This window comes from Anomalospiza imberbis, chromosome 12 (assembly GCF_031753505.1).
Source record: "Anomalospiza imberbis isolate Cuckoo-Finch-1a 21T00152 chromosome 12, ASM3175350v1, whole genome shotgun sequence".
NCBI lineage: Eukaryota > Metazoa > Chordata > Aves > Passeriformes > Viduidae > Anomalospiza > Anomalospiza imberbis.
Window position 1 is genome coordinate 13,810,908 of NC_089692.1, and position 25,928 is coordinate 13,836,835.

Here is a 25,928-nt window from a genome sequence, read left to right on the forward strand (position 1 = left end):
TAGAGAAATAAAAGCCCCTGGAAGAAGTGGAAAATGAGACTGATAGACTTGACCAGGAGAAGCAGCTCCTGACTCCAGTCATGACCAATGTCATGGGCTATACGAGCTATGGCATCTTCATACCTTCTTAATCCCCACTAATCCCCCATTGTAGAAGGAGGAAGAAGCATCAGCTCCTTGTGTTTCACTAGCTGCTGTCTCACAGGTGCTTAAGCACTCCTGCAATGCTGTAGCAGGCAGTTCAAAGCTGCCTTGTCACCTCCAAGTGCCTGCATCTGGGAACAGTTTGGGAACTGCTTATTTTTAAATACAGGCTTCTCTATCACTGGTACTGGGTGCTAGAGCTGAGATTTTCTGCTGGGAATAGGCTGTTAACAAAACCATAGGACTAAGGGGTGAAGTAAGATTTTCATATGAGAACCCCAAAAATTATTATGGCCTAAGGAACCATGGTGGAGCCTGAGGTTTTGAGTCATGACAATTTGGCTGCTGAAGAGAAGAGCCAGGCCTAGGAAGGATAAGCTCAACACAGGGTGTGCTTCTGCCTGGTATTGTTGAGGAGTCGGAAAGTGCTGAGCATGGGTCTGGTTAGGGCAATGCTAACTCTGTCTCTGGCTCTGTTTCAGCTGCTTTCTTCCAAGACTGCATATCTGAACAGGACCTGGATGAAATGAATATCGAAATAATTCGAAACACGCTGTATAAGGTAAATGAGTCACAGAATGGGTTCAGTTGGAAAGGGCCACAGTGGGTCATCTGATTCAACCTCCCTGCTCAAGTAGGGCTATCCCAGAGCACATGGCACAGGATTGTGTCCAGATGGTTCTGGAATATCTCCAGTGAGGGAGGCTCCACACCCTCTCTGGGCAAACAGTTCCAGTGCATGCTCACCCACACAGTAAAAAAGTTCTTCCTCATATTCAGGTGGAACTTCTGTGCATCAATTTCTGCCTGTTGCCTCTTGTCCTAGTGCTAGAGACTCTGAGAAAGGAAGGAGATGTAAACTTCCCTATTTATTCCTGGCATGGTGATTAAACATGGCCAAAACCTACTTGCATCCTTTGGAAAGTAAAGATAACGCTCCTGGAGGCGCCTGACATCCGATCACACAGCTCCGCTGAGTCAGGGCACCAGAGCTAGGCAAAGAGGATTTTCTCAAGAGTCTGTGCAAGAGATTTTGCAGAGGTTGTGTCTTTGAATTTACTCATGCCCCAGGCAAGCAGGAGAGGTCTGCTCCCTTGACCACACGGGTTCAGAGGTGCAGTTAACTGCATTCACAGTGACTAAACTTAAACTTGGTTGAAGGACTCCCATCGGCTGCACTCCCTGTCTTGAGCCCTTCCCAAAGACCTTCCAACTGTCTGCTCAAGTCTTCTGTGGATGTGATTGGGGTTAGATGTTCTTGTAGAGTAGTGTGAAAGGTGCAAGCTGGGGAGAGTATTGGCAGAGGGATGTGGAGGGGCTAAGGATCTCCTTGTCCTGAGCTTCATCTCCTCTGCAGGCCCTGTCTAGTTTTAGCTGGTTTTAGCAGTGTCAAAGCATGTGTTTATGTGCAGGCTGTGGCTATCGCTCCATCTCAGCTCTCTGGATCAGGGGTGGGATGTAGATTTTATCTGTCAATCTTGTTTTGGCTGGTCACAGCCAGCCTGCAGTTGAGGTGACCTCTTCTTTCCAAGGAAGCAGTGGCCTGTTTGAAGAGGCAGAGAGCAGGTCAGGCGTGAAGGGAAGAAGGCAAAGGGAGGGAAAAGGAGCGGCGTGTCAGCAGTCATGCCCAGCTGCCTGTGGCCTCTGGCATGTACTGGTCTTTGCTGTAACAGGGAGGGACACCTTTGTGCATAAACACCACAGCCTTGCAGGGCACAGGCCTCGATCTCTCTGTGAAGGAGGAGGGGGAAGGCAGGCAGCAGAGTAGGCACAGGGAAAATTGGGAGGGAGGTGGGATGTATACAGTTGGATCCCAGCTGCCATGTCCTTTCCCATATCCTTTTTGAGGCTCAATACTGCTTTGTAGTCTGCTCTTCCTACCCACAAATGGAAATGTAGGTGCCTGTAATGCCTCAGTGTGTGCTGGCACTGGTTCTTGCTAAAGAGCAGCCCCTGGGGAATACAGGGGCTCTGTCCATAAGAAATCATAGGGATGAAGGAGTGGAAAAGGTGATTGCTGCTTACAGACTACTTAAAGCTACCTCTCTCCCCAGGGACTGGAAAATGTATAATACTATGCAAATGAGGGAAATAAAATCAGGTCTGAGAGCTGCTCTGAGAAGCACAACAGGCCCAGGACAGATGCCTGTGTTCGTGTGGAGTTGGCATGGGAAGGCGAAGTGCTATCTCCCAGACATACTGGAGGTTTTTGTAAGGAATCTATGAGTGTGTTGACAGAAGGTTTGAGCAGGATTCATAGGAGGAAGGCTATTACAAAGGCTTCTTGTTAGCAGTGAAGGTTCTCAAATGGAAGTATGACTAAAATGGGGAACAGAGGTTAAAAATGGTCAGTGCTTAGTGTAGAGGCAGTCAGCAGCCAAGTCTTGCAATGGAAGTGGGCTGGCATTGTTATCTTTATTGCTGGCATTGTTATCTTCAGTGCTTACTCCCTTTGTTCCATCTCTTGTTGAAGTGAAGCCAGCTGACTGTTGGCCTTTGCTGGTGACTTTCTTGTAGGAACCAGTTGAAGGAGCTTTGCGACTGGACAATAAAATAAAGCAGGCAATCAGTGTGGATAAATGTGGAGCGGTGTATGGGAGAGGCCAGGAGGGAACCCTGACTCTGCTTGTATAGTGAGGGTCTCCTTGTTCCTTCCTACTACTCACTGGAGTCTTGGGTAATGATTGGCCTGAGCATTTGTCTCTATACAAGGTAACATGCTCCTAACAGTAGAAAAGAGCAGTATGAATATCACTGTGCTACTGCATCCTTCTGTAAAGTGTGTTTGACCTGGACACTAGCTCATTCCACTCATCTCAGAGTATGAACAGCAAAACAGGAGATGATGCTAAGGCAGACACACTTAGAGGCTTGGGTATAACTTCTGTACAGAAAACTGTAGGAAAAGGCTAGGATTCCTCACCTGGCAGAGGAGGGTGGTACCCACAGATGATGTTGGAAAAATCAATGTGGATAGACAGGCCACAGGCCTGTCTTCAGACTGGATTTGAGGACAGATGAGGCTAGCAGGAGGCAGAGGGGGTGGGTTCATGAAAGGGAAGACCCATTGAGGATCATTAAAGGGAAAGACACCTCTGTTCCTGGGGTAAGGGCTTCAGGACACTGAAGTTTTTCTGTCAGTTGCTGTCACTGGAAGGGCACCCAGTGCAGCTGTTTACAGACTGTTTCCGTGTTGTCTGTGATATTGGATCCCCATTCACTGCTGGATATTTGAGTTCACCTGTATTTGCTTCTAAAGCCTTAGTTTGTGCATGAGCTCTGATAAGGGCAAGAGGTAGTGACTGAATCTCTTCTTCACGTTCCCTTTCCTGTCAGCCTCAAATGGCATCTGTTATCCATGTCCTTGTTCCTGTCGTAACTCTGCAGACTGATGCTCTGTGCTCTCCTCCACCTGAGCAGTGGCAAGTGCTGGAGAGGCTTTCTTTGATGAGTGATGCTCACCCAGCATTGTCCTCTTGCACTGTGTGGTAAGAAATACTTACAGAACACAGTAATCCAGGTGCTTTCCTAGTGCAGAGGCTGAGGATGTCCAACTTGTACATTCTTGGTCCATCTTCAGTCCTAGAGTTGTTGTGATAAAGCAGAGATTTGTGCTGTCTCAGCATCCCTTTATTCCATCCCTTTGAAGTGATTTTGGTTGCAGCTCTCTGCTCGGGGAGGTGTTTTATTACTTGATCACTTCATCTGAGAATGTTTTTGCTGAACAATACTTTTAGCCATCCACAGCCTTCTTAGGCACCCCCTGGGAGACAGAGTCATCTTCCAGATGGATTATGGAACATCTCCACAAAGGATTTCCTGGAGGCAGCGTAGCTGTGCCTGGCTGTATGATTTCTGCAGTGCTTCAATTGGGATAGAGACCAAGTGGCTGCAGTGTGAAAAGAGAATTAAAGAGAATGGCTGGTTTCTTTCACAGATGTCCTGTCTCATCTCTTGACTCTGCTTACACAGCGCTACTTTCTGAGTGTAGGTCTTGCAGCTATGGTTGTGTGGCTTGGCATGTTTGTGGAGGCCAGAGCAGGGTCAGGAAACCACGTGAGACTTCAGTGAAATGAGTTAGGCGACTCAAAGGAGAAAAATAGGCTTTAACCTTGCTGCCTGGGGATCTTGCCCACAGTAAGCTCATGCAGTCACTTGAGCAAACCCAACCACAGCCCTTCATGTCTCTGGCTCCTGGGGAAAGCACAGTCCTTGTGTGGGCAAGTTCATATGGGGCCAGAGTGCCTGTGCTGTGTTACAGACTGTCTGGGAGCACGCAAGCAAAGTCTGCTTGCTGTCTGTCCTCTGCTGAAAGGCCCTGTGGGGGAGTAGATGAAGCTGTGTAGAAGAATGCTCATCTGCTCTCTTTCTTCCAGGCTTACTTGGAGTCCTTCTACAAGTTCTGCAAGACGCTGGGAGGTACCACGGCAGATGCCATGTGCCCAATCCTGGAGGTAGGTCTGGAAACTTCCATAGCTGGAGGGTATTACAGTGATGGTCATCACTCCCTGCTCAGGCCCAGCTTGTCTGCCAGTTGTTCAGCATTCTCCAGTCAGTGTTCAGCATCCCCATGCCTGCTTGACCTGCTCACTGGGAGACCTGGGGAACACTGCCTGGGCATGACTTTTGTTCCCCCAAGTAGTGATACATTTGTTGCCTCTGTGGCAACATCTTCATCCTCTCAAGTGGATAGCATGTAGGAGAGCTACCAGAGCTGTTTGGGTCACAGCCTGTCTCCATGCCAAAGCTTGCTGTGAGATGTGCAGGACTCAGCAGCAGTAGGTGAGAGACACTCCTTGACTCGGGCAGGATTTGGCTTGTGCCTGGGATGGGGATTTCCTCACCTGAATGCTCCCCGGGTACTGGGCATACTGGGAGTCTGCACTTGTAGCCTGCCCTAGCTGAGCACTGGAGAGCTGTACACATCCCAGCAGCCTCCTCATGCTGCCCTCTGATGTGACTGTGTGCAGAGCAGCACTGATATCTGCCATCCTCTGGTAAAGATACTGCATCTCAGCATGAGCCACTCTTTTCCCACAGTTTGAAGCTGACCGGAGGGCCTTCATTATCACCATCAACTCATTTGGTACTGAGCTGTCCAAGGAGGACCGAGCCAAGCTGTTCCCACACTGTGGCAAGCTCTACCCTGAGGGCCTGGCTCAGCTGGCCAGGGCAGATGACTACGAGCAAGTCAAAAACGTTGCTGACTACTACCCTGTGAGTGCTCTGGGGTGAGGGCCATGGGGATTGCTACAAGAACCTGCTCTGGGTCAGAGCTTCTTGAGGATCTGGGGGAACTTGTGGCTTGTCAGCTGGGGGAGAGAGGTGCCAGTCTTCTCTGATGCTGTTGGTCCTGCGCTCTACTTGGGCAGGACTTGGCTTGCCTGAGATGTTGTTGGCTTGTTAGTCATGGCTGTCATTTTAGAGGTGATTGGGAGACAATGTTCCCTGTCCAAGGGTGTGGGGACTGCCCTTACCACCAAACTCTTGAGGTGCTGATGTGACAGCAGTGACAGACTCTCCTTGCCTCATTTGGGAATGGAAATGTGTCTTCAGTGAGAAGTGGTGTTGCCCCACTTCCAGCCTTGAGCTCTGGCTCAGTTCAAGGTAAGACACTGACCTAGGAGGACGTGTTTGGATTTGTCTGTGCTCAAGCCACTTTGTGCATGGCTGGGGACCTGTTTGGAGTCAGAGAGCTCAGTGTCCCCTTACTGAGCAGCCTGTGCATGTGGGCACAGGGACCTGGCCCAAACACTCCAGTCTGTACATGGAGGGGGTCTGTACCTGATGCCTCTTTTCCTGTGGCTCAAAGCAGTGATACGCCTTTGAGAACTGCACATTTTGGAGAAGGGGCAGGACTCTTGGTTTCTCTGACCTCTTAACTTGACAGGGTGCCTGGAGTGTCTGTGACACAGGGGGCCCTCAAGTGCTGCTGAGCTTGGGTACAGGCTATATTCTCATGTAATGCCTTCCTGCAGGAGTACAAGCTGCTGTTTGAAGGGGCTGGCAGCAACCCTGGAGACAAAACCCTTGAAGACAGGTTCTTTGAGCATGAGGTGAGTGAGCCCTGAGATGCTTCATGACATATGCTATTTGCAAAGCTCCAGGTGTCAGGAAGCTGGTCTACTGCCCTGTCAGCAGCACTGTGGATGAACAGGGTTTGGGGGAAGGAGAAGCATGCTTGCCTTCCGTTCCTGCATGAGAATGGGGGCCTGGCATAGTGCTTGGCCTGTTGTCTCACCAGACAGATTCTAGCAGTGTGAGGAGGCATGTTTGGGGCTGTTAATGGATATTTGGTCCATCAATAGCAAAACCAGCATGTAATTACATGGAAAATAAGGACTTTTATGGTACCTGCGTTATAAATATTTCCCCTTTCAAATGTCAGAGTCTGTCCTGAGCCATGTGCTATACGTTAGATCTGTCCCAAGGACCTAGAGAGATGAAGAACAGGATACCTGTGCAGAGCCTTCCAGCCTGCAGGGAAGTCATGGGTCCTTCCAAGCAGCTCCATGCTTGCTTTGACCAACTGCTCCTATCTGAGGTAAACAAATGACATGTCCTCCTCTGGGCTTTCCCCAGGTAAAGCTGAACAAGCTGGCCTTCCTCAACCAATTCCACTTTGGAGTCTTCTACGCCTTTGTGAAGCTGAAGGAACAGGAGTGCCGCAACATTGTGTGGATTGCAGAGTGCATCGCCCAGCGACACAGGACCAAGATCGACAACTACATTCCCATCTTCTAACTCTGCTCTGCTCCTGTCCAACCCTCCCACCCCTGGAGTCCGGAGGGACCCCTAACTCCCTGAGTTGTCCCTTGCCCAGACTCCGGGGATGTCCCATCTGTGGAACTGGATCAAATGAGGAAACTGTACAGTTGCTAGTTAAATTATTCAAAAGCTGGAGTTGTGTGTGCCGTGAGACGTCCGGAGGGACCAGTGGTCCAGGCTTAGCCCTGTGCAGCAGGAGGGCCTCCTCTTGTGTATGCAGTAGTCACAGTGTTCCTGTACTAATTGCTGTGTGCGCTTATGCTCACAGAGCTGCAGGGGCCTGCCTCTGAGGGAGTCCCACTGCTGCAGAGGAATGGGTCAGGTTTGCCATGGCTGAGGGGCCCTCTCTCAGTGCTCTGCACGTCTCCTACTCAGTGTTGTTTCTGTGAGATGTAGTTAGAATGTGGTTTGTAGTGTAGCCCATGCTGCTGTGCAATCCCTGCGTCCCTTTGTAGTGAACCCTGACCTGGGAGAGACCAAGCAACTCTGGCCAGGACTGGAATGGAGCCTGTGGGAATGTGAGGGCAGAGCCAGAGTGCTTGTGGAGCACAGTCCTCCCACTCTGGCAGTGTTTGCACTCATGCAGCTTCTCTGTGTCTGCTCTCATCAGAAGCAGCTCTCATCAGTCTCCCTGCTGCCCAGGACAGGGCTCCATCAGCTGGCTGAGCTCCTTCCTCAGAGCTGTGGAGACTCGCAGCTTGCCGTTTACTGACCCAACCATGCAAGAGCCTCTGGGCTCCTCTGGGCTCTGCAGATGGTGGTGGACCCCTGCACCCCTCCAGGGTAGACATCCAGGCTTCCCTGCAGAGGGTGGATTGGCATTGCCATGGAGCTGTATGGCACAGCTGGCCAGGGGACAGAGCAGCCTTAGTCACCCTGGTGGGGGCAGGGATGTCCCAGGCCCTGCCTATCGGTGGTCTAGGGTGGGAGTCAAGCCCTGGGCTATGGTGTGGCAGCCCTGCTCTTTGCTGCTCTGTCCTGGCTAGCTCCTTCTTGCACTTGAGTTCTGGGAGATGTGCAATGGCAGCAGACAAGCCTTGCTGGAGGGAAACACACTGGATGCTGCTAGGAGGTAGGATCAATGGAGAGTGGCTCTGTCCCAGCTTGTGCTGTGGTCACCTCTGCAGTTTGTTTTCTGTGATCCCCTCCTCTCTACACCAATAAATATCTGCCTACTGCACTGTGCTCTCCTGCTTACTTGGGCACCTGCTCCCACAGCCCCAGGTGGAGCCTTCATCAGTCACAGGGAATCTGGTAGTTGTGGTAGTGGAGCCTGGTCTGGTTCCTGTGTGAGTTGGGACACTTGTTTCTACCACAGGCATGGATGTGGTACCACCCCGTGAAGCTCAGGGTACTCCCTCCAGCCCAAGCCAGGACAGTGCATGGTCTGTGGGTACAGCTGGCTGCTGAGCTAAGGGGTGCAGCCTTATGGGAATGGTACATAAGATTAGGGAGCTGCATGGTTTGTCCCTGGTGCATGGGGCTGTCCACATGGGGCACTGTCACTGCTGCCATCCTTGCCCCAGCAAGGCCACTGACTCAGAGCAAAGCAAAAGAAAGCTTTTGGCATAGGGCTGGGGAGGAGCAGGGGGCAGGCACAAATCCCTCCTGGAAGGGTGACCCCTTTTCTGGGAGTACCTGTGGCACCTGCTGCTGCATGCGAGGCTCCTGCCACAGTGCTCGGCGCGGTGCCAGCCATGACCCAGCTTAGCTCTGCTCACAGGCCGGGCATCCCTGAGCAGCATTGCAGCACTGCACTGTGGAAGGAGACAGCCAGAACCTGCTGGAATATCAAGAATGGATTTATTTAAAAAGTGTCAATCACATAGTTCATCTCATGAAGAGCTCTGCAGCACTGGCAGCCTGGTCTTGGCCCCTGCACTCGTCAGGAGCGTGTGGAGTGTGTAATAAGTGGCAGGGAGGCAGCGGCCACAGGGTCCCAGCCCTGACCCAGCCAAGAGGGGATGGAGACAAACAGCTCTGAGAGCCGTAAGGGAGGTGGTGGGTAGCTGAGGAGGTACATCCCAGCCTGTGGTGCAGAGCTGCGGAGTCAGGCAGGGATGGGCCTCTTGGAGGGTACATGGTTAGAAAAAATACAAAACCAAGGTCTCTAGAAAATGTTGATTCTTGCACAATAGAAAATAGATCTACCTGATTTTGGAAAGAAATTTGGTTTTTAACATCTAGTGCTGATTTGTTCCCCCACGGTGCAGGAGGGCGGTGCCTTCGGCTTTGCACGCGCTCAGGGGCCGGTGTGCCTGGAAAGCCCGGGAGAAGGGCCTGTGCAGGCCGAGGTCAGGCCTTCTTCACATTGTTGTGGTGCTCTCGCCGCAGGGCTCGGGGCAGCTTGGGGTTGATGAAGAATCCTTTCAAGAACAAGTCTCGGACAAAATAGGGCAGGTAGCGGTGTATGAAATACATGATCCCAAGGCCCTGCCCTGGGTAGTAGCGCACGGCTGGGTTGGCAGCCAGAAGCCCCTCTGTGATGCTGTTCACCACCGCGCTGAGGTCCTCCACTGCCACCTTCATGAACTGGATGAACTGCTGGTTGATCTCCTCCACATAGTCCTCGCCGTAGGCCTGCAGCAGCTCCTGGGGCAGACTGGCCAACAGCTGCTGCTTCTGCAGGTTCCAGAAGGCAGGGTCACATGTCGTCCCTGCAAGGAAACAGTCCCCGTGAGCTGTGTGGGCCCCCCACTCCAGCCCCCCTGCCGTGGGTGCCAGCAGCCCCAGTCACCTCCCAGCCTCACAGGAAGGTCAAGCTGAGACCCTGGCAAAGATTGCCATGAGGGAAGTACAGTACTAGCACCATCATGGCTCTTGGTAGCCTGAGACTGGACCAGGGGTCTTGGATCCTGCCTGCAGTGGGTATGCCGCTGTCAGAAACGTGACTGAGCTGCTTTGACCAGTCCTAGTGGTATGGGATCTGCTGGCAGGACTTGATCTTGATGCTGTTTCCAATCCATCAGAGCCCAACGGCCACAGGATAGCCACTGTCCCGGTATGGCTGGAGATGGTCAGAAGCTGCATGCTTGCACCACCAACTACTCATCCCATTGTTCCATCTTCTGCCTTCCTGGGATACCTGTCCTTTGCCCACAGGCACAGACAGGGAGTGGGCACTGACCCTCTTACCTGTTTTGTAGTAGCCGGGCAGGATGAGGCTGACTTTGATGCCCCAGGGCTGGAGCTCGCTGCGGAAGGTGTCCATGACCAGGCTGAGGGCTGCCTTTGAGGCCCCGTAAGCTGCCAGGCAGGGGAAGGGCATGTCACCTGGCACGAGTGAAAGAATGAGTAAGCCAGTGCTCCAGCAGGGACAGAGGGGAGTGGGGGGAAAGGGCAGGGCTTTTGTAGGGCTGTGTTCCTGGCCCCTGCTCAAGGAAATGGCTTAGGGTTTGTTTTTCTGAGAAAACAACTGAAATCAGCTTCAAATTAATGTTTTAATGGGGAAAAAAAATTGGTGAGGGAGTAGAAAATTGATTTTGCTCCTTGTCCAGTTAAAGCTTGGGATTGTCATCCCCAGTGGAGGATTAGTTTGTTTTAATGGGCAAAAAAAAGGGCAGGGGAAGAAGTTGGTTTTCCCACCATGGCCGGGGCTGTAATCCCCAACGGAGGCACATGGCAGCTGGGCTTGGGTTGCCCATGCTGCCTGTGACCAGGCTGACTGTCAGCCTCCATGTCTCCTCATGTCTTGGTGGGTGCTGTGGGGTTCAGCAGTGCTGCCAGCTCATTCTAGAGTTCCTGGTGCCAGTTGGCTGAGAAGGTTGGCATGCCTGGGGGTTGGGAGCTGCACCACACCATGGGGCTGCTCAAGCTGTGCCTAGGCTGAGGGTGCCAGGGGTGCCATGCTGTAGGGAGGCTGCTCACCTGCAGGGCTGCTCACAGTGACAATGCGGCCACCGGCAGAGCGGAGCAGGGGCAGCAGCCCCTTGGTGAGCTCCAGGGAGCCAAAGAAGTTCACCTCCATGCAGGTGCGGAACTTGCCCAGCGGCGACAGCTCAGCATCAGCGATGGTGTCATTGTACCCGGCGTTGTTCACCAGGCCCCAGAGTCCTATGGGGATGGGATGCTTGAAGAGGTGACCTGAATGGGGAAGCCCCACCCTGGGATTCCCAGCTGCTCCCCAGGCTGACTGGGGTCCTGCAAGGGAATTGGGTGCCCCAGGACAAGAAGAGAGCTTGGCAAAGGCTGTTGGCACAGGTGCCTACAGAGATGCAGCCCCACGTGGAGACACATTTAGGTTTGCCACTGCCATGCTGGCTGCAGGCTGAGGTCCCAGGGAGTTCTGTGGGCTTGCCAAAGGCGGCTCCTACCTGTGCTGTTGGTGTGGGCCTGGATATGCTGCAGGACGCGCTGGATGTCCTCGGTCTTGGTCAGGTCCATCTGCAGCAGCGTCAGCCTCGTCGAGCAGCTCTGGCGCAGCTCCTGGGCACCAGGACTCTGCAGGTCCAGCACGCTGGCAAACACCCGAAAGCCCATGATGTCCAAGTGCCGGGCTGTTGCCTGCCCAAAGCCCGAGTCACATCCTGAAAGAGTCAGGAAGAGCCTTGCAGTGGCCAGTGACAGCCAGTGTCTGTCTCCAGCTCCCAAAGATCCCTTAGCTCTGCCTCTCGGTCATTAGGAACCAACCCCAGGAACCAAACATCCACCCCAGCATCAGTTTCCCTTTGCCTGAGAACCTCCTCGGCTCTGCACCCCGCTGTAGCTCCTGACTCACCAGGATGTGACCTTGCCCTGGGGCATTCGCAGGCCCCGGAGCTGCTGTTTTCTCTCTCTTGCGGGAGGAAGAAAACACTCCCTTTATCTGCAACCCCATCGCTCTGAGCACCTCCCTGATTTAAGGTGCAGGTAAACCTGCAGGCACCAGCAACGCACGAACTGCCCAGAGCCCTGCAGCGATGCGAGGCCATCAACACTCAAAATAGCCTCTAAAAGCTCCATCAAGCACTATTCATAGCTGGCAATAAGGCTCAGTGGGAGACTTCTGACGAATGGTTTTCGCCTCCCAGAAAGTGGTCAAGAGGCACAGGACCTCTTCGCCTGGCTGGGACATAAGGGGATTAAAAAGGGTGAGGAAAAAAATGGATTCTGCTCTGCTCCTGCTACCCTGCATCCTTCAAGGGAGCATCCAAACGGGATGGACCACTCGGGAGAGTACTGGTACTCCATGCCCGGTCTCAGCCTCATTTCCTCCATCTCTGCTCAAACAGGGGCACCACAGATGACACTGTCACCTGCAAAGCCACCATCGGGGTGGCTGGGGGACAGCCCGGGCGGGAGCTGGCTGTTGCAGAGCAGTGACAAGGCCAGTGGCCCGGGTGGAGCGGCCAGGATGCAAATAAACAGCAGCAACAAGGTACAGGCTGTTCCCGGGGCCGATGGCAGCACTGATAGCTCGGGGAGTCTGTGCCACAGCTGCTGCCCAGTCATATTAACCATTAACAGGGGAGCGCTGCAGGGGCAGCCCCATGGCCCTGCACCCTCCTGCCCCGCACCTTTGGGTGCTTGTGAGGGCATCCCTGCAAACGGATCCCGTGTGGCACCTGGAGCCACCCCGGGGTGGACACAACAGTGGCCCTGGGGACTGTTACCTCATGAGATTCAGCACCCCTCCACCGGCCTTTGTGGGGGGAGGGGGTGGGCACAGGGACTGGCTGCCTCACTCTTCCATACCCCCAGGATGGGATCGGGCACTTAGAGCTCTTGGGGTGGCAGCTAAGCATCGGTTCAACATCTCTGTCCCAGTTCCCAGCTCAGTTTTACTCTATTGCTGTGTCAGAAACCTGTAATTAAACCTCTGGCCAGAGGCCAGAGTGATAACACAGCCCAGAGGTGCTCAGTTGGCAGGAAGGGGCTGCAGGGACCTCCCTTTCCCACACAACACCCAACACTCATCATGGATGTGTGCCAGGTTGGCTCAGCATCACCCCAGCATCATCCCCAGAACCCTGGTCCGCCGGGCATGCTGAGGGTGCTGCTGGCACAGCACATCCACCTCTCCCCTCCCTAGAAGCAGTGCATGCTGCCAGCAGACAAACAGATAAGGTGCATTTCACCTTTCTGAGCGCTGCGGGAGAAAACTGCAATAAAGATAAGGTTTAAAAATAAAAGTGCCGTGGCCACAGCCTCACCATGACGCAGCTGACAGGAGAGTTACCTGCACTGCTCCCATGCAGCTGGCAAGAAAAACTTGCAGTCCAAACATGAAGCTTCCTATCACCATGTAACACTCAAAACCCCGGGAATCATCCCAAAAAACTGAGAGCCAGATTTGCTGGCTTCCTATGGCAAGTCTGGCAAGGAGGGAGCAAACACAGCCACATGCTGTCCAAGTCAGGCAGGATTTGTTTTGCCTTAGAGGAGCAGGGCAGTCAGAGGGTTTGTTTCGGAAGTTCTAATTTATTCACACACCAAAAAAAAACTCCTGGGAGGCTGGCGGGAGGCCCAAGGCCAGGAGGGTGAGGATGCTCTGGTGTTATTTAAGGTCTCCACTGCTGCTCAGCTTCCCATCCGCTGTGCTCAGGCCTGGCCAAGAGTGCAGGGAGGGACAATGAACCCCCTGGGCCCATAACACGTGGCCCCAAATCATGGCAGCTTTCCCAGGGCCATGTTCACTCCCCATGGCCACCAGCACATGAGCTGCTGGCCACACTGGAGCTGGCACAGGAGCCATTGCCGCTGGCCCGGCCCCGCTGGGAGCACTGGAGCCGTCCAGTCTGTGCAGCCCCAGCAAGGCTGGCGCTGGGCTCGCTGCCCTCCCAGGATGCTGCATCACGAGGAGATTCCGGCGCCAGTTCCCCCCGCCCCAGCTCCCAGCTTGCCAGCTGGTTTCACAGTCGTGCTGGAGGGAGGGACGTGGTCAGATCAAGCACAGGAGCCCAGCATTGGGAGCGCAGCAGAGGAGAGCAGGTACCTTGAAGCCCCCATATTGCATCCCCACAGACCCTGGGCCAACAGACGGAGGCTTTTGCTGCAGCAGGAGAAGAGCAAAACCTGAGTCCAGGTTGCAAAATCCAGGAGCCCTCCACAGGCTCAGCAAGCCAGGACAAACTCCTGCACCAGGGGCCGGATGGGTGTTTTCCAGAGCGGCGGGTCAGCAGCAATTCCTGAGCACTTTGCAGAAGCTCCTGCCACTTCAGCGGCTCCCCAAAGAGTGAGAGATGCAAGCCTCCACTAGAATTTTGGTATGACAAGCCTCAATTTTACTTATCTTGAGCAAGCAAAAAGGTTTGGCCTCCAGCATCATCATAAGGGGTGCCCTCCTGCCCACTCAGGGAGGGCAAAGAGGACTGACACCACAGCATCTTGCATCCATTGTCCAGAGCTGCTCCTCACTGGTGAGAGCAGAGCCACTGCAGGGGCTGAGCTGTGCCAGCTGGGCAGCTCCCAGCCAGCCTGCACCGCTCGTGCTTCCTCGCTGCAAGGAGCCGGCTGAAGCTGCAGTCCCGGTTTGGTGTGGACACATTTCTTTCAGGTGAGTCAGGCATGGCACGCTCTGACATTTTGCTGTCTCAGGTATTCACCCTGCTCTCCTGCACCAGCACCAAGGCCACCACACACAGACATGCTCAACATTAGTGCTACAGTTTTCTGATTGGAGCAGAGAGGGTCAATAACACAGCTGCGACCCGGGAGCTGCTGAACCACAACCACGTCTCTTCCCAAGCTGCGAGCTGAGAGTCCCCTCCATGAGCTGTGCAGTCTCATTCTGGAGCTGTGGAACTGCAAGCTGGGCATCTTAAGCCCTGAGTTACAAGCCAAACTTCTTCATCCCCAAGCCATGAGCTGCATACATTCCTCATCCTCAGGCCATGACCTCTGCATCCTCATCCCTGAACCATGCACAACAGGTGAGGACCAATGAAAACCTAAGCAGTGAGAAGCACAGCTTGGCTAAAGAATTCCCATGTGCCTGCAAAACTGCCCAGAGCCTGGTGGGAACAGTGGCAACTCCCTGGATCTGGTCCCTCCACAGCCACCCCAGCTGAGGACCCTGGTGTGGAAGCTGAAGAGGGGTTGTCCCAGGGCTGAGTACCCTTGTGATGGACCCTCTCCCCCGTGGTCACCCTAGCAGTGTGGTCAGTCAGCAGCCCTAGGGGCAGCCCTCCTGCCGGCAGCGAGGCAGCTGGAGGCACCCCTTGAGGATGCTCCATCTTCCACCGACTGGGAACTTGCCAGCTGAGTTGGGCACTCAGAAGGGCATCACCCCCTCCACCCCCATCAGCTCTGCAGGCCCTTGCCTGGGTGCCCCCTGCTGCTCCCCAAATCCCAGGACATCAACCCCACCTCCCCAAAGAGCTTTAGGACTGTGTGTCCCACTACCCTGTCCAAGAGGCCTCATCAAGATGGCGCTGTCACCCGGCTCAAGGACACCATCAGCGGGGGGGGAGCTGGGGCACCAAGGCTGAATGAAGTAACTTGCTGAGCCACTTGTTTCCACAGGCTCAGGCTCAAACCCTGCCTGGGATGCCAAGCTAAATGTGGCCTTCTGGCTCTGAGAGGATTCACTGCCATCGTGGATCCAGCTTCTCCGGCCATGGTATGGGATTTAGCCGGGCAGCACTGAGCGAGGCTCAGCTGGGTGCCTGAGCAGGCACTGATCTCAACTCAGCTGTTCATCTCAGCTCCATCCTGGGAGTGTGGGCACCTCATGGATGCGGAAGCACAGGGCAAGGTGGCACCAGCTGGAGATCAGAGGGGATGGCAGTCCCCCAGAGGAACTGAAGGAAGGGGTCCTTGCACAGTGCAGGTCCAGGCAGGATAAAATGCCCAGCAAAATCCTACGTGGGCAGGGCAAGGCCCAGTGGCCAACACCTTCCGGATGCTGCACGTATTTGGAGCAAGGAGTGATAAAGGGGTGATGTCAGCCCTGGGCAAAAGGGAACAAATTCTTGGCACAGGAGAGGGAAGGGAAGGCAGGAGCACCTGTCCCCACAGCAGCTGGGCTACCACAGCCATGCACCAGCCCTGACCTCCCCAGCTAGGCATCAGCCACCATCTGCCCACACCCAAGGTACTTCTGTGGGAGTGGGGCTGGGAAGGGGCATCCACAGCCCCCAACCCATCCAGTCATCACTGTCCACAGGAAACACCACCCCAGCCGCTGGCTTGCATGGCATGCCATGTCCCCATTCCCCAAGGGAGCAGCCCTCATGCCCAAGCACAGGCAGACAGGGCTGGGGTGGCAGCAGGCCTAGTGTTGCTACTGCTGGTCCTCAGCACTGGGGTTCAGGAAGCCACAAGGCTAATTAAATTAAATTAAATTAAAGCCAGAAGATACCTTTAGGGATGACCCAAATTCCATCCCCAAATCCCTAGTGGGTGGATAATGCAGGAGCCCCCCACCGAAGCAGCTTGGGTGTGCATCCCTGCAAAGCCTCAGCCGCCTTCCTGAGCAGAACCTGAGCCAAGGGGGGCACACGCTACCCCTGCTCCCCTAGGACCACCCCCCTGCATGACACAGCACAGGCAGCTGGAGGGAGATTGCTGATGGCTCCCACAGCCCAGGATAGACACATCCCTCCAGCAGGTCCTGTGGGTCAGAGCAGGGGTCAGACAAACCCTCAGCCCCACAAGGAGACTCATGATAAAAGGCAGAGCTCAGAATGCCCATGGCAGGGGGTACCTACCCCTCCCTGTGCCGGGGACAATAGCCAGATGGTACGAATTACAATGGATTAGCCAAGTGTTCCTGAGGCCTCACAGCCATCACCTCCACCCGGGAAGTTATCTCCCACTTAACAAAGAGAAGGGGGGAAATCTGATTTTCTGCCTAGACAACCAACACAACCAGACAGAGATGATGAGGAGCCCCCAGGCCAGTGTGAATGCACCCACAGCTTCTGGATTAAAGGCCATTTCTCAGGAGCTTTACTGGTGCATCAGTACTGGGGACCACAGCACAAAAGCAGCTGGGCAATAAAAAAAGTGTCAGAGGCCACAGCCCTCCCCATCACTGTCGCTAAAAGCCATCCCGACACGACACGCTTTATCTCCCACCAAAGCTGTGAGCAGCAGATGCTGCTTGCCACCAGTGGGGCTAATGAACGCAGGAGCTTGTTAGTGCCCTAGGACAGCAGGACAGGAATGAACCCAGCCAGCCCCTGCAATGCAAGGCCAGTGCCCGGTGGGATGCTCAAAGAGGCTGGGGCCCAGGAATTAACCCAGCCCTGGCATGGCAGTGATGCATGCTGCTGCAGTGAGCAGTGACCCTGGGCTCACAAGCTGAAGGGGTGGGGGGAGGAAGTGCCACCTCCAGCATCACTGCGACACTTCGCAGAAAGAGAGCACAGGAATTTCCTAGAAGCAGCCGCTCACCACACGCCGGGGCTGGATGGCATCTTCCGGCAGCTGCTGTCTCCACCAAGGGGAGATCCTCTCCCCAAAAGGAGCAGTGAGACTCTCACAGTCAAGAATTTGATCTTCCAGGAGGCAGGGATACACGAGAGAAGACAGCAGCATGGACATCACCTGGCACAGGCTGTACATGAGAGCTAATCTGGGATGAATGGATGTCCCTTGGAGAAGAGGAAGTTGTGAAGAGCTGTGGTGATAGCCGGGTTAATAATCACCTACAAAGGGAACATGGTGAACTGGGAACATGGAGCTGACAAGCCTCGAAAGCCATCCATCAGGAAGAGCTGTCGCTGGGAAGGACACCCATGGCCCAGAGACAACTCGGCCAGTTCATTCAAGATCAAGTGCCACTCAAGATCAGTGCCAACGGCAAGCTGGCACTGGTAACACATCCACCTGGGCTCTTGGAGAGGGAGAGACTGGGTAGGAACCAGGCTGAGAAGCCAGAAAGCTCCACCGGCTATGTCTGGAATGTCTGAAGATGCTCCTGGGGAATAAGGTGGTGGCAATAAAGCCATGGCTGGGGCACCTACGGGTGGGCACCTCTAGTCTGCAAAAGGGTTCTCCAGGGACTCCCAGCAGGCTGGAGAACCACCAGCCGAGCCCCATATCCATCCCTCCTGTGTGCTAACAAGCAAAGAGAGGTATCAGGTCATGCCTAAGGTCTGCTACAGGCAGGGCTAATCCATCCACAGGCAGCTGAAGGGAACAGCAGCTCTTCTACATGGAGCACCATGAGCCATCACCACCCAGGGACATCTCAGGGAAGATGTTTTTAGCCAGGACAGCAAAGCACCACAGCCATGGCATGACTAGGAGGACTTCTAACCATGTGGTGAGACAGGTCAACCATGGAAGAGCTTTGAAGTGCCACCCAGACAGCACTGTGGACAAGTCACAAGTGATGCCAGCAGGGAAAAAGCCATGCTGGGACAGTGCTGACCAAAGCAACAGGCCAGAGCAAGCCCAGGGGATCACCATGTTAAGCATCTCAGAGTTTGTAGCCCCCCAGTAAGGCTACGGCAGTTTCAGTGGAGCACTAGGGGTAGTATTTAGGGGTATTTTGCTGATGAGATATTTCTTTGCTTGTAAGGTGCCATCTCATCACTCTCCGTCACAAGAGTAAACTCCCACCTCATGCCACAATCCCAAGCAAGCAGAAGTGGTGCAAGCCCTGCCCATTCCCACATCATGATGGTCTCTACAGCTGCACCGACTGTTTTCTTTTGCAGCTTCCAGATCAGTGTGAAACGGGGGACTTTTTTTCTATAAACAGAGCAAAACACTTGAGCAAACACCAACTGAGCTTCTGCCAAGACAGCTTTTGAAATACACTGAGCTGTTTAAGCCCCCAGGCTCAGAGCTGTGCCTCATGATGACCCCAACCCACCTGCCCTTTCCATACACAGCTCACGTTGTCCCCTCCTTACTCTTCACCTGCAGCTCTCACCAGCTCTTCAGAGTAAGAGTTTGAGTATCATAAGGCTACTTTGGTGCATTTTCCCCAAAATACATGAAGGTGGCCCTCCAGGCTGATGTGCTTGGGCATAGTTGGGCTGACCCAGGCAATGCCAGGGCAGCACCCACATGTGCCCTTCAGCTTAGGCAGAGCCCAGCACAACAGCTGAAAGAAGGGGACAGAATTCATCCTGGGATGGCTGCACACCCCCGGTTGGAGCTTATCCCTACCTGGTAACCAGGACCCTAGAGAGGAACAAACATTGGTCACAGTGGGTTATTCATAACAGCATGAGGTCCTCATAACCCAGAGAAGCTGCAGCTGCCCCATCCCTGGAAGTGTTCAAGGCCAGGTGGGATGTGGCTTGGAGCAACCTGGTCTAGTAGAAGGTGTCCCTGCCCATGGCAGGGGGGTTGGAACAAGATGGTCTTTAAAATCTTTTCCAACCCAAACCATTCAGAGCTTCTGTGATTCTGAGAAGCCAGACTTTCAGAGCTGCCACAGAAGACATCAGGGTAGGTACCTGAGCTTTCCAGCCCATCCCTTCACTCTGTTCCCAGCCTGCCTGGGAGTAACTCGCCATCTGGCTCCACAGGGTCAACCACCCAACAAGAGGAAGCGCCGCCACAAAGCCTGTAAAGCCAAAAACTGCTTTTCAAGATTACAGCCTGAGAGCCAGCAAATCCCAGGACAGCACCATGTGTGACAGGGAAGCCAGCTCCTGAGGGGGAAGCTGATAAAGCTCAGGGGCTGGCAGCTCTCCAGGGGAGAAGGAAGCAGAAGTGATACGTTGCGCATACAAGCTGAGACAGAAGAACGGGAGATGGTGGATATACTGCAGCCACTGAGGGGAGCAGGGAAGCAGGTAACAGGCACATGCTGGGGAGGTTAAAAATAAAAAGTCCTAAACTAGACCTGTAGCAATGCACTGAGAGCATGAGGGCAGTTTTTCCACCTTATCATAGAAAATTTTTTTCCACCTGATCATAGTACATTTTCCAGTTCCAACACCCCTGCTGTGGGCAGGGATACCTTCCACTAATCCAGATTGCTCCAAGCCCCATCCAACCTGGCCTTGGAGGCTCCACAGCAGTACCTCAGATCTGAGAGGACAGGAGGGATATCACAAGGTGAAGAGGTACAAAAGCCCTAAAGCCTTTCCTCCCCGGAAAAAAAAAAAAGCCCCTCCAGCTGGAGTTTTAGACCAGCACTGAAAGAAGACTATAGGGAGAAGGCAAAGATTTGGTGGAAACACCTTGAAGAACCCCCTCAAACAAAACCCTGGCTGGGCAAGTCCACCAACCCTGTGCTGTGCTCCCAGCAGTAAAAGCAGCAACTGGCTCTTCTGTAACCAGATCCTGGCTTGAGGGGAGCTAGACTCAACAGTGGGTAACCCAATCCCAGACCTCATTAAAAATGTGCTGCTCATTGGACTAGAGGGCAGCAACTGCCTACACTTCTCTCCTTCCGAAAGCATCCGTTCCCATCTGACAATCTCATTTCGGCAGGGAAGTCTTTGCTTTGTTGCTCTCATGTCCCCGCATAACCCCGAGGTTAATCAAGCCAGCTTGGGTTTCTCTACCAACTCCAGTCTCCCACAGTATGAAACCTCAATGTGTTTTTCCTCCTAATTAGCTGTGCTCATCATTTTTGGTTAACAGTGCTAAAAACTCCCACCTCAACAGGTCTGTGTCATTAGTAGGCTTCAAAAGTGCTTATTTTATAGATAAGTGAGAAAAAGCCAAGCATATCTATCCACATGCCTGTGGTGAGCAGGGGTAGGTATCTATTTCTGAAGAAACCTCACGTGGGAAAGAAGAATCCTAAATCCATGGAGGGCTGCTGACAAAGTGGGGGGAGAGCTTCAGCCCTGCAGATAGAGGCAGAAAAAACAGCTTTCCTGCTCTGTTCCCAAAAGCCACCAGCAAGCCCTATAACTAGAGTTAAATGTTGCTTTTTTTTTTTTTTTTTTTTTTTTTTTTTTTACTTCAAATATACCAGGAATTGCTTATACACTAGGGCTGGAGTTTGGGTGTTTGATTTTGGTCCTGTCCCACCCCTCAACTTGGAGGCAGCAGCTGCCTCTGCTGTTAATTTTTAATAGATTCTGGAAAAATCAGAGCAATTTCAAGGAATAAGCTGATTTTCAGCTTTCACTTATAGAATCACAGAATGGTTTGGTTTGGCAGGGACCTGAAAGATCACCTAGTTCCAACCTCCTGCACTTAGGCTGGGGAAAGATCCCAGGTACCTCTGAGCTGGATCACTGGCTCCAGAAGCAGAATGAAAGTCACCTATGGAGAGCTGCAGCACCTGTGCACAAAGCATTTCTCATGGCAAGGCTGCTGGCAAGCTCAGCACCAAACACAGGCTGTGAGCGTGCTGTGCAGGTGCTCTGGCCACGCCGTGGTACAGAGGTGCCCATCCCAGAGCCAGCCCTGAATCCTTGACCCCGACATTTCTCAGTCACCTTGTTTAGCTGGAAAATAGATCTAAGACAACATCAAAGTCCAGATGGGAGCAACACTGCTTTTTTACCACAGAAAGTGATTTACCTTCATGGCAGAAAGCAAGAGTCCCAACATCTGGATTGAATCACTCAGTCCTGCTGCAGCCAGCAGATGCTTCAACATCTGTGGAGTCCATGGGAAACACTGAGGCGCTGCAAGTTGCAAAGCCTCTGTTAACCTTGAACATGATCTGAAGCTCTGACCCATTTCAGATTGTTAATTGGGCATGCAATTGTAACAGGAACGCTTCACCAGGAAAACCACCCTTTCCCTGCAGCCAGGAAGGAGAAGAGAGGAGGACAGGGCAGGTTTGGGTCTGGGCAGCCTGACCAACAACCAGTTTTGCTCACAGAGATGATTTGTTGGAAGACAGAACAATCTGCAGGTGCTCCTAGCTTCCTTCACAGGCTGCACCAAGGAAGAGCAAGGATACAAGAGACCCAGACTGCTTCTCTGAGGCAGCCATCCTGATGTTTGGGGTTATTGGAGAGCTAATTCAGGTACCACCATTATAGACAGAACAACAATTCACTATTTTCAACTTTCCATCCAAGCTGAAGCATATGAACCAATATCTTGTAACACAACTCCTATCCTTCCTCTGCTCTGGCAGGCAGACTCTGTGGGCTGCTTTGCATTTGGTGCTTTTCAAGGCTCTGCAGTAAATCGGGCAATTGGCTACTGTCCAAAGAACCACCCCACACAGTCACACATGGCAGAGCTACACAACAGCAAGAGGCTTCTCCAGCTGCTCAGTGGAGCCCTGGGATGCACCTGGCCATCCCTCCACCACCTCCAGGCACCCACTTGAGTTGGACGGTTTCAACAGACTCACTGAATTGCACAGGAACCAAAGGATGTTGTAGGTTCATGCCTAAACTGACTCAGTCAAAGCCCAACCTTGCACAAAGCCCTGTCAGCCTGAATCTGGAGAGGCCAAGAAATGGCAGCTCATCACCTCCCTCCAAGACTGCTCTTGCAGCCCATCAGCCCTGCCCATGCTCCAGAGGCTGGACTGCTTTTTGTATCAATTCCCAGTGGGAAGGAGTATGGGATATAATAATCATCCTTTTTTTTTCCACACACCTCTGAGGAGCCCAGTGGCCCTAAGAACCCCCAGCAGTGCCATTTCACATTTGGGAAGGGGGATGCACACACGAACCAGCCGTTTGATGTTCAGAGCAAGCAGCTCTCAGTGAGCCACTGCCACCACAGGCACACAGGTGCCAGTCAGCAGCACCAGCACCTGGGAGTGCCCTGTCACACACTGCAGTGAGGGATACCAGGTATTGGCTGCCTTGCAGCTTCCCAGTGCTGGATCAGGCTCCGGTCACGCAGCTGCCCATACCAACCCTGCCCACACTGCAGGTATGTTTGGGTCCTTGTGTTTCCCAAGTTTGGCCAAAGCCTGTGCCAGGTGTGGGCTCATCTTTAAGGCAAGGGCAGGCTCAGGACAGCAAACCAAGGGAGGCATGGAGACAGCTGCTGTCTCCCTTCCAGCCCAGGCCAAGAAGCTGATCTCTGCTCCCCTCCTCATCCCCACCATCCTCCTGGGGCTGACCTCTCCCAGCCCCTGGCTGCACAGGAGGGCATTCTCCTCCTCCCTGAAAACAGCTGTTATATCCCCTAGGAAGACAGGATTAACACTTTCCTCACCCTCTGCCCCCAGCCAGGCTGCATCCACTGGAGCCATGCTCCTGGAGAAGCTGGACCATTGGGATGCAGAACAAAAGCCCCAAGGTCAGAGCCCCAGACAAACACAGCACTGCAGGGATTAGTGACCACTTATTTTGCTCGCCCAGGGGATGCCTCATGGGAAAGAACAGCATCCCTTGCTCCCCTCTAGCAGCAGGTGGCTGCCCATCCCTGCTCCAGCCAAACCCCAGTCCCACATGCAACAGTCAAAATGCAAACCTGCAACAGATGGGAAACGCCACAACTTTCCAGCCCCTGCTGCTACCACAGGGTCAGCAGCTTTGCTCTGCAGCAGCTCCACAGCTGCTCTGTTGTTTTCCCACTGAGCTGCACAGTTAGTTTTCCTTCAATCCCTCCCATAACTAAGTTTTATTTAGCCAGTGATGTCTGAACAGCACATGGGGCTGGAGCATCACATGCAGAGCTCAACTTAGGTTGTTCCCAGGGAGAGTGGGCAGCTGGAAGAGCTGAAACTCATCACCTGGGAGATAGAACAGCACTGCAGCCACCTTAACTTGCCCCAGATAAGCATCACTGAACCTGCTGCAGGATTAAGACAGCAGCCAAGATATGTATACAAGGAAATGATGCCCAAAGATTTTCAGGCTGAAGCCTGCACTGCTCCATAGGGGAGCCTATGTGCCATGACTTTGTGCCACTTCTCAGTTTATCTGCAAGGTCCAGCACAACACACAGCATGGCAGAAATTCTGTCCCTGATGTCACACACCTTCAACGAGGCCCAGCATTGCCACCCATCCATGCCCATGCTGCTCTCTCTGCCAGGCTTTGCTTCCCATTGGCAAGAGGAAGAAGGTCAGGCTGCCTTTCTCCCCAAGCTGATCCTTCCCGGCTGCTCCCACAGGAGACACGAGCAGCTACTCGATACCTAGTTGCCTGGAATTAATTCACAAAAGAAACAGGCTATTTACTATGCAAATACTCAAGTGAGGGATGCCATCCCCAGCAAAACAGCCCTCACATCTGCAAAACAGCCCTCACATCTGCAAAACAGCCCTCACACCTGCCCCTTGGCAGGCACTTGCCAGAGCAGCAGTATGGAAACACCAATCCCACACCACGGGCTGCACCTCGAACCTGTAAAACCACAAAGTATTTACAGCCAAGAGCAAACACATCAGAGCTGCAGAGGTGCCACCTCAACGCACTGGGGCAAGAACACCTTGTTCCAGTCACTGACTCACTAATTATACAGGCAATGCCAGGGAGCCAGGGCTGCCAGAGCTGGTGTGCCACAGGGCACCTGTGAGCGCATGGCTGTCAGTCACCTTCCCCAGGCAGCCCTACCCTGCTGCAGCTTTGACCTTCACTCAGTTGAATCATTCATTCATCCATTGCCTTGCTCCTCTGATCTTCCTCCTCCAAAGAGGATTCCCTGCACTTCTTACTGCTACCACAGAACCCTTCAAGCTGGAAGGGGGATCCAGATCTTGCCTTAATTTTCTAGGAAACAAGCAAACTGCCTTCTCCAGCTTCAGCACCTCCAAGCCCAGCCCAGACATCCCCACCAGGATGCAGGCTCCTGTCCTTGGGAGCACTGCCAAGGTCATGCCCAGAAATGTCCCTCCCCTCTGCATCCATGCAGAGCCAGCGGCACCTTCCAGGCACACCTGGAGCAAAAACCACCCCAGCTCCAGCACTTCCTCCTCATCTCTCCACTACTATGGCCTCACAGCAATGCACTGCTGAGCCTGGCTCTCATCCTCCAGTTCCACTGCCAGGAGGAAGGAGTGAGAAACCATGTATATACCAAGATATCTTAAAGAGCTTCAGCCAGCAAGCCAGAGCTGTGCAAAACTTGGGAGCATAGCACATCCTCTAAGGAGCTCAGGACCACAGAGGAGCTTTGGACCAGGCAGCCCAAAGAGGAGGCAGGCAGCAGCTGGGCAGCATTTTCCAAGGATACACACACAGTGGAGGACCTTGCTGCCAGCAGCTCCGTGGATGGAGCTCTGGATGTAGCAGTGATGCTCAGCACTAGGCAGCCAGCTCTGTTGAAGCCTCTAGAGATACTATGAGAATCTTTCCAAGAACAAGTACAACTCCAGAGGGGAGGAAGGGAAGGGGAGAAGAGGAGAGGGAAGCCCTTGGGCCAGCCGTCGGGGTCTCAAGCCAACGCTCTGGCTCTGTCCCATCTAATCTCAGGGCTTCCAGAGAAAGCAGCTCTCGGCATCATGCTGCAACTAGTGGTCAACACTCGAGGGGCCATTGCAACTCCCTGCTTCGCGGGGCAGATACAGCCTGGCCGGTTCTGCTTGGACGTGGAAGAGGATGAGGGATGCGCTGGCAGCGGTGGTTGGTCCCCAGCGGGACCCCAGAGACAGCAGCGTCCTGGTGCCTGCGGGACACCCCACTCCGCTCCCCGCCGAGCCCAGGCGGTGCCGTCGGGGCGTCGATGCCGTGTCCCCGCACTCACCTGTGACAAGGACGGCTCTGCCCGCCACCGGCAGCAGCCCGCGGGGCGCCGCCCGCCACAGCAGCAGCCCGGCGGCGGCGGCGGCCAGGGCCAGCCCCAGGGGCAGCGGCAGCCAGGCGCGGCACAGGCTCTGCAGCGCGGCCAGCAGCGCCAGCGGCAGCACCAGCCCCCGGCCCAGCGGCGGCCCCAGCCCCCGGCCCGGCCCCGGCGCCCGCCGCGCCGCCCGCAGCGCCAGGCTGCCGGCCAGCGCCGCCCACAGCGCGCCGTGCGCCCAGCGCTCCAGCCCCGGCTCCATCCCGGTCCCGATCCCGGGCCCGGCACGGCCCCGCCGCTGCCGCTCGCCCGCCCCGCCGCGCCCGTTTATACCCGCCCGGCGGGGGAGCGGGGCGGGGCGGGACCGGCCGCCGCCAATGGGAGACGGGCGGGACGGGAGCGCCGGGCACCGGGAGCCGCCGGGGCACCGGGAGCCGCGGGCACCGGGAGCGGCACCGACACCAGCGGCCGGGGAGGGGGGAAGGCGGAGCACCTTGGTACCCACAGCTCGGCACGGCTCAGCTCGG

General features: G+C 54.3%; 2 protein-coding genes across 2 annotated transcripts in view; one reads left to right on the plus strand and one right to left on the minus strand.

Annotated features, from left to right (window-relative positions):
- Positions 1-8,092, plus strand: part of ATP6V0D1 (ATPase H+ transporting V0 subunit d1) — a 34,870-nt gene extending 26,778 nt beyond the window's left edge. Inside the window, exons 4-8 of the mRNA XM_068202906.1 lie at positions 627-706; positions 4,521-4,598; positions 5,185-5,361; positions 6,123-6,200; positions 6,727-8,092. Of these exons, the coding sequence (XP_068059007.1) occupies positions 627-706; positions 4,521-4,598; positions 5,185-5,361; positions 6,123-6,200; positions 6,727-6,888 (575 nt within the window). The 3' untranslated portion in view covers positions 6,889-8,092. The remainder of the gene's footprint in view (positions 1-626; positions 707-4,520; positions 4,599-5,184; positions 5,362-6,122; positions 6,201-6,726) is intronic.
- Positions 8,093-8,696: 604 nt separating this feature from the next.
- HSD11B2 (hydroxysteroid 11-beta dehydrogenase 2) lies at positions 8,697-25,704 on the minus strand. Its single transcript, XM_068202905.1, has 5 exons — positions 25,369-25,704; positions 11,226-11,438; positions 10,780-10,965; positions 10,048-10,185; positions 8,697-9,569 (listed from the first exon to the last, which is right to left on the minus strand). The coding sequence occupies exons 1-5, from the start codon at positions 25,661-25,663 to the stop codon at positions 9,208-9,210; spliced, it is 1,194 nt and encodes a 397-aa protein (XP_068059006.1). The 5' UTR covers positions 25,664-25,704; the 3' UTR covers positions 8,697-9,207.
- Positions 25,705-25,928: the final 224 nt, after the last annotated feature.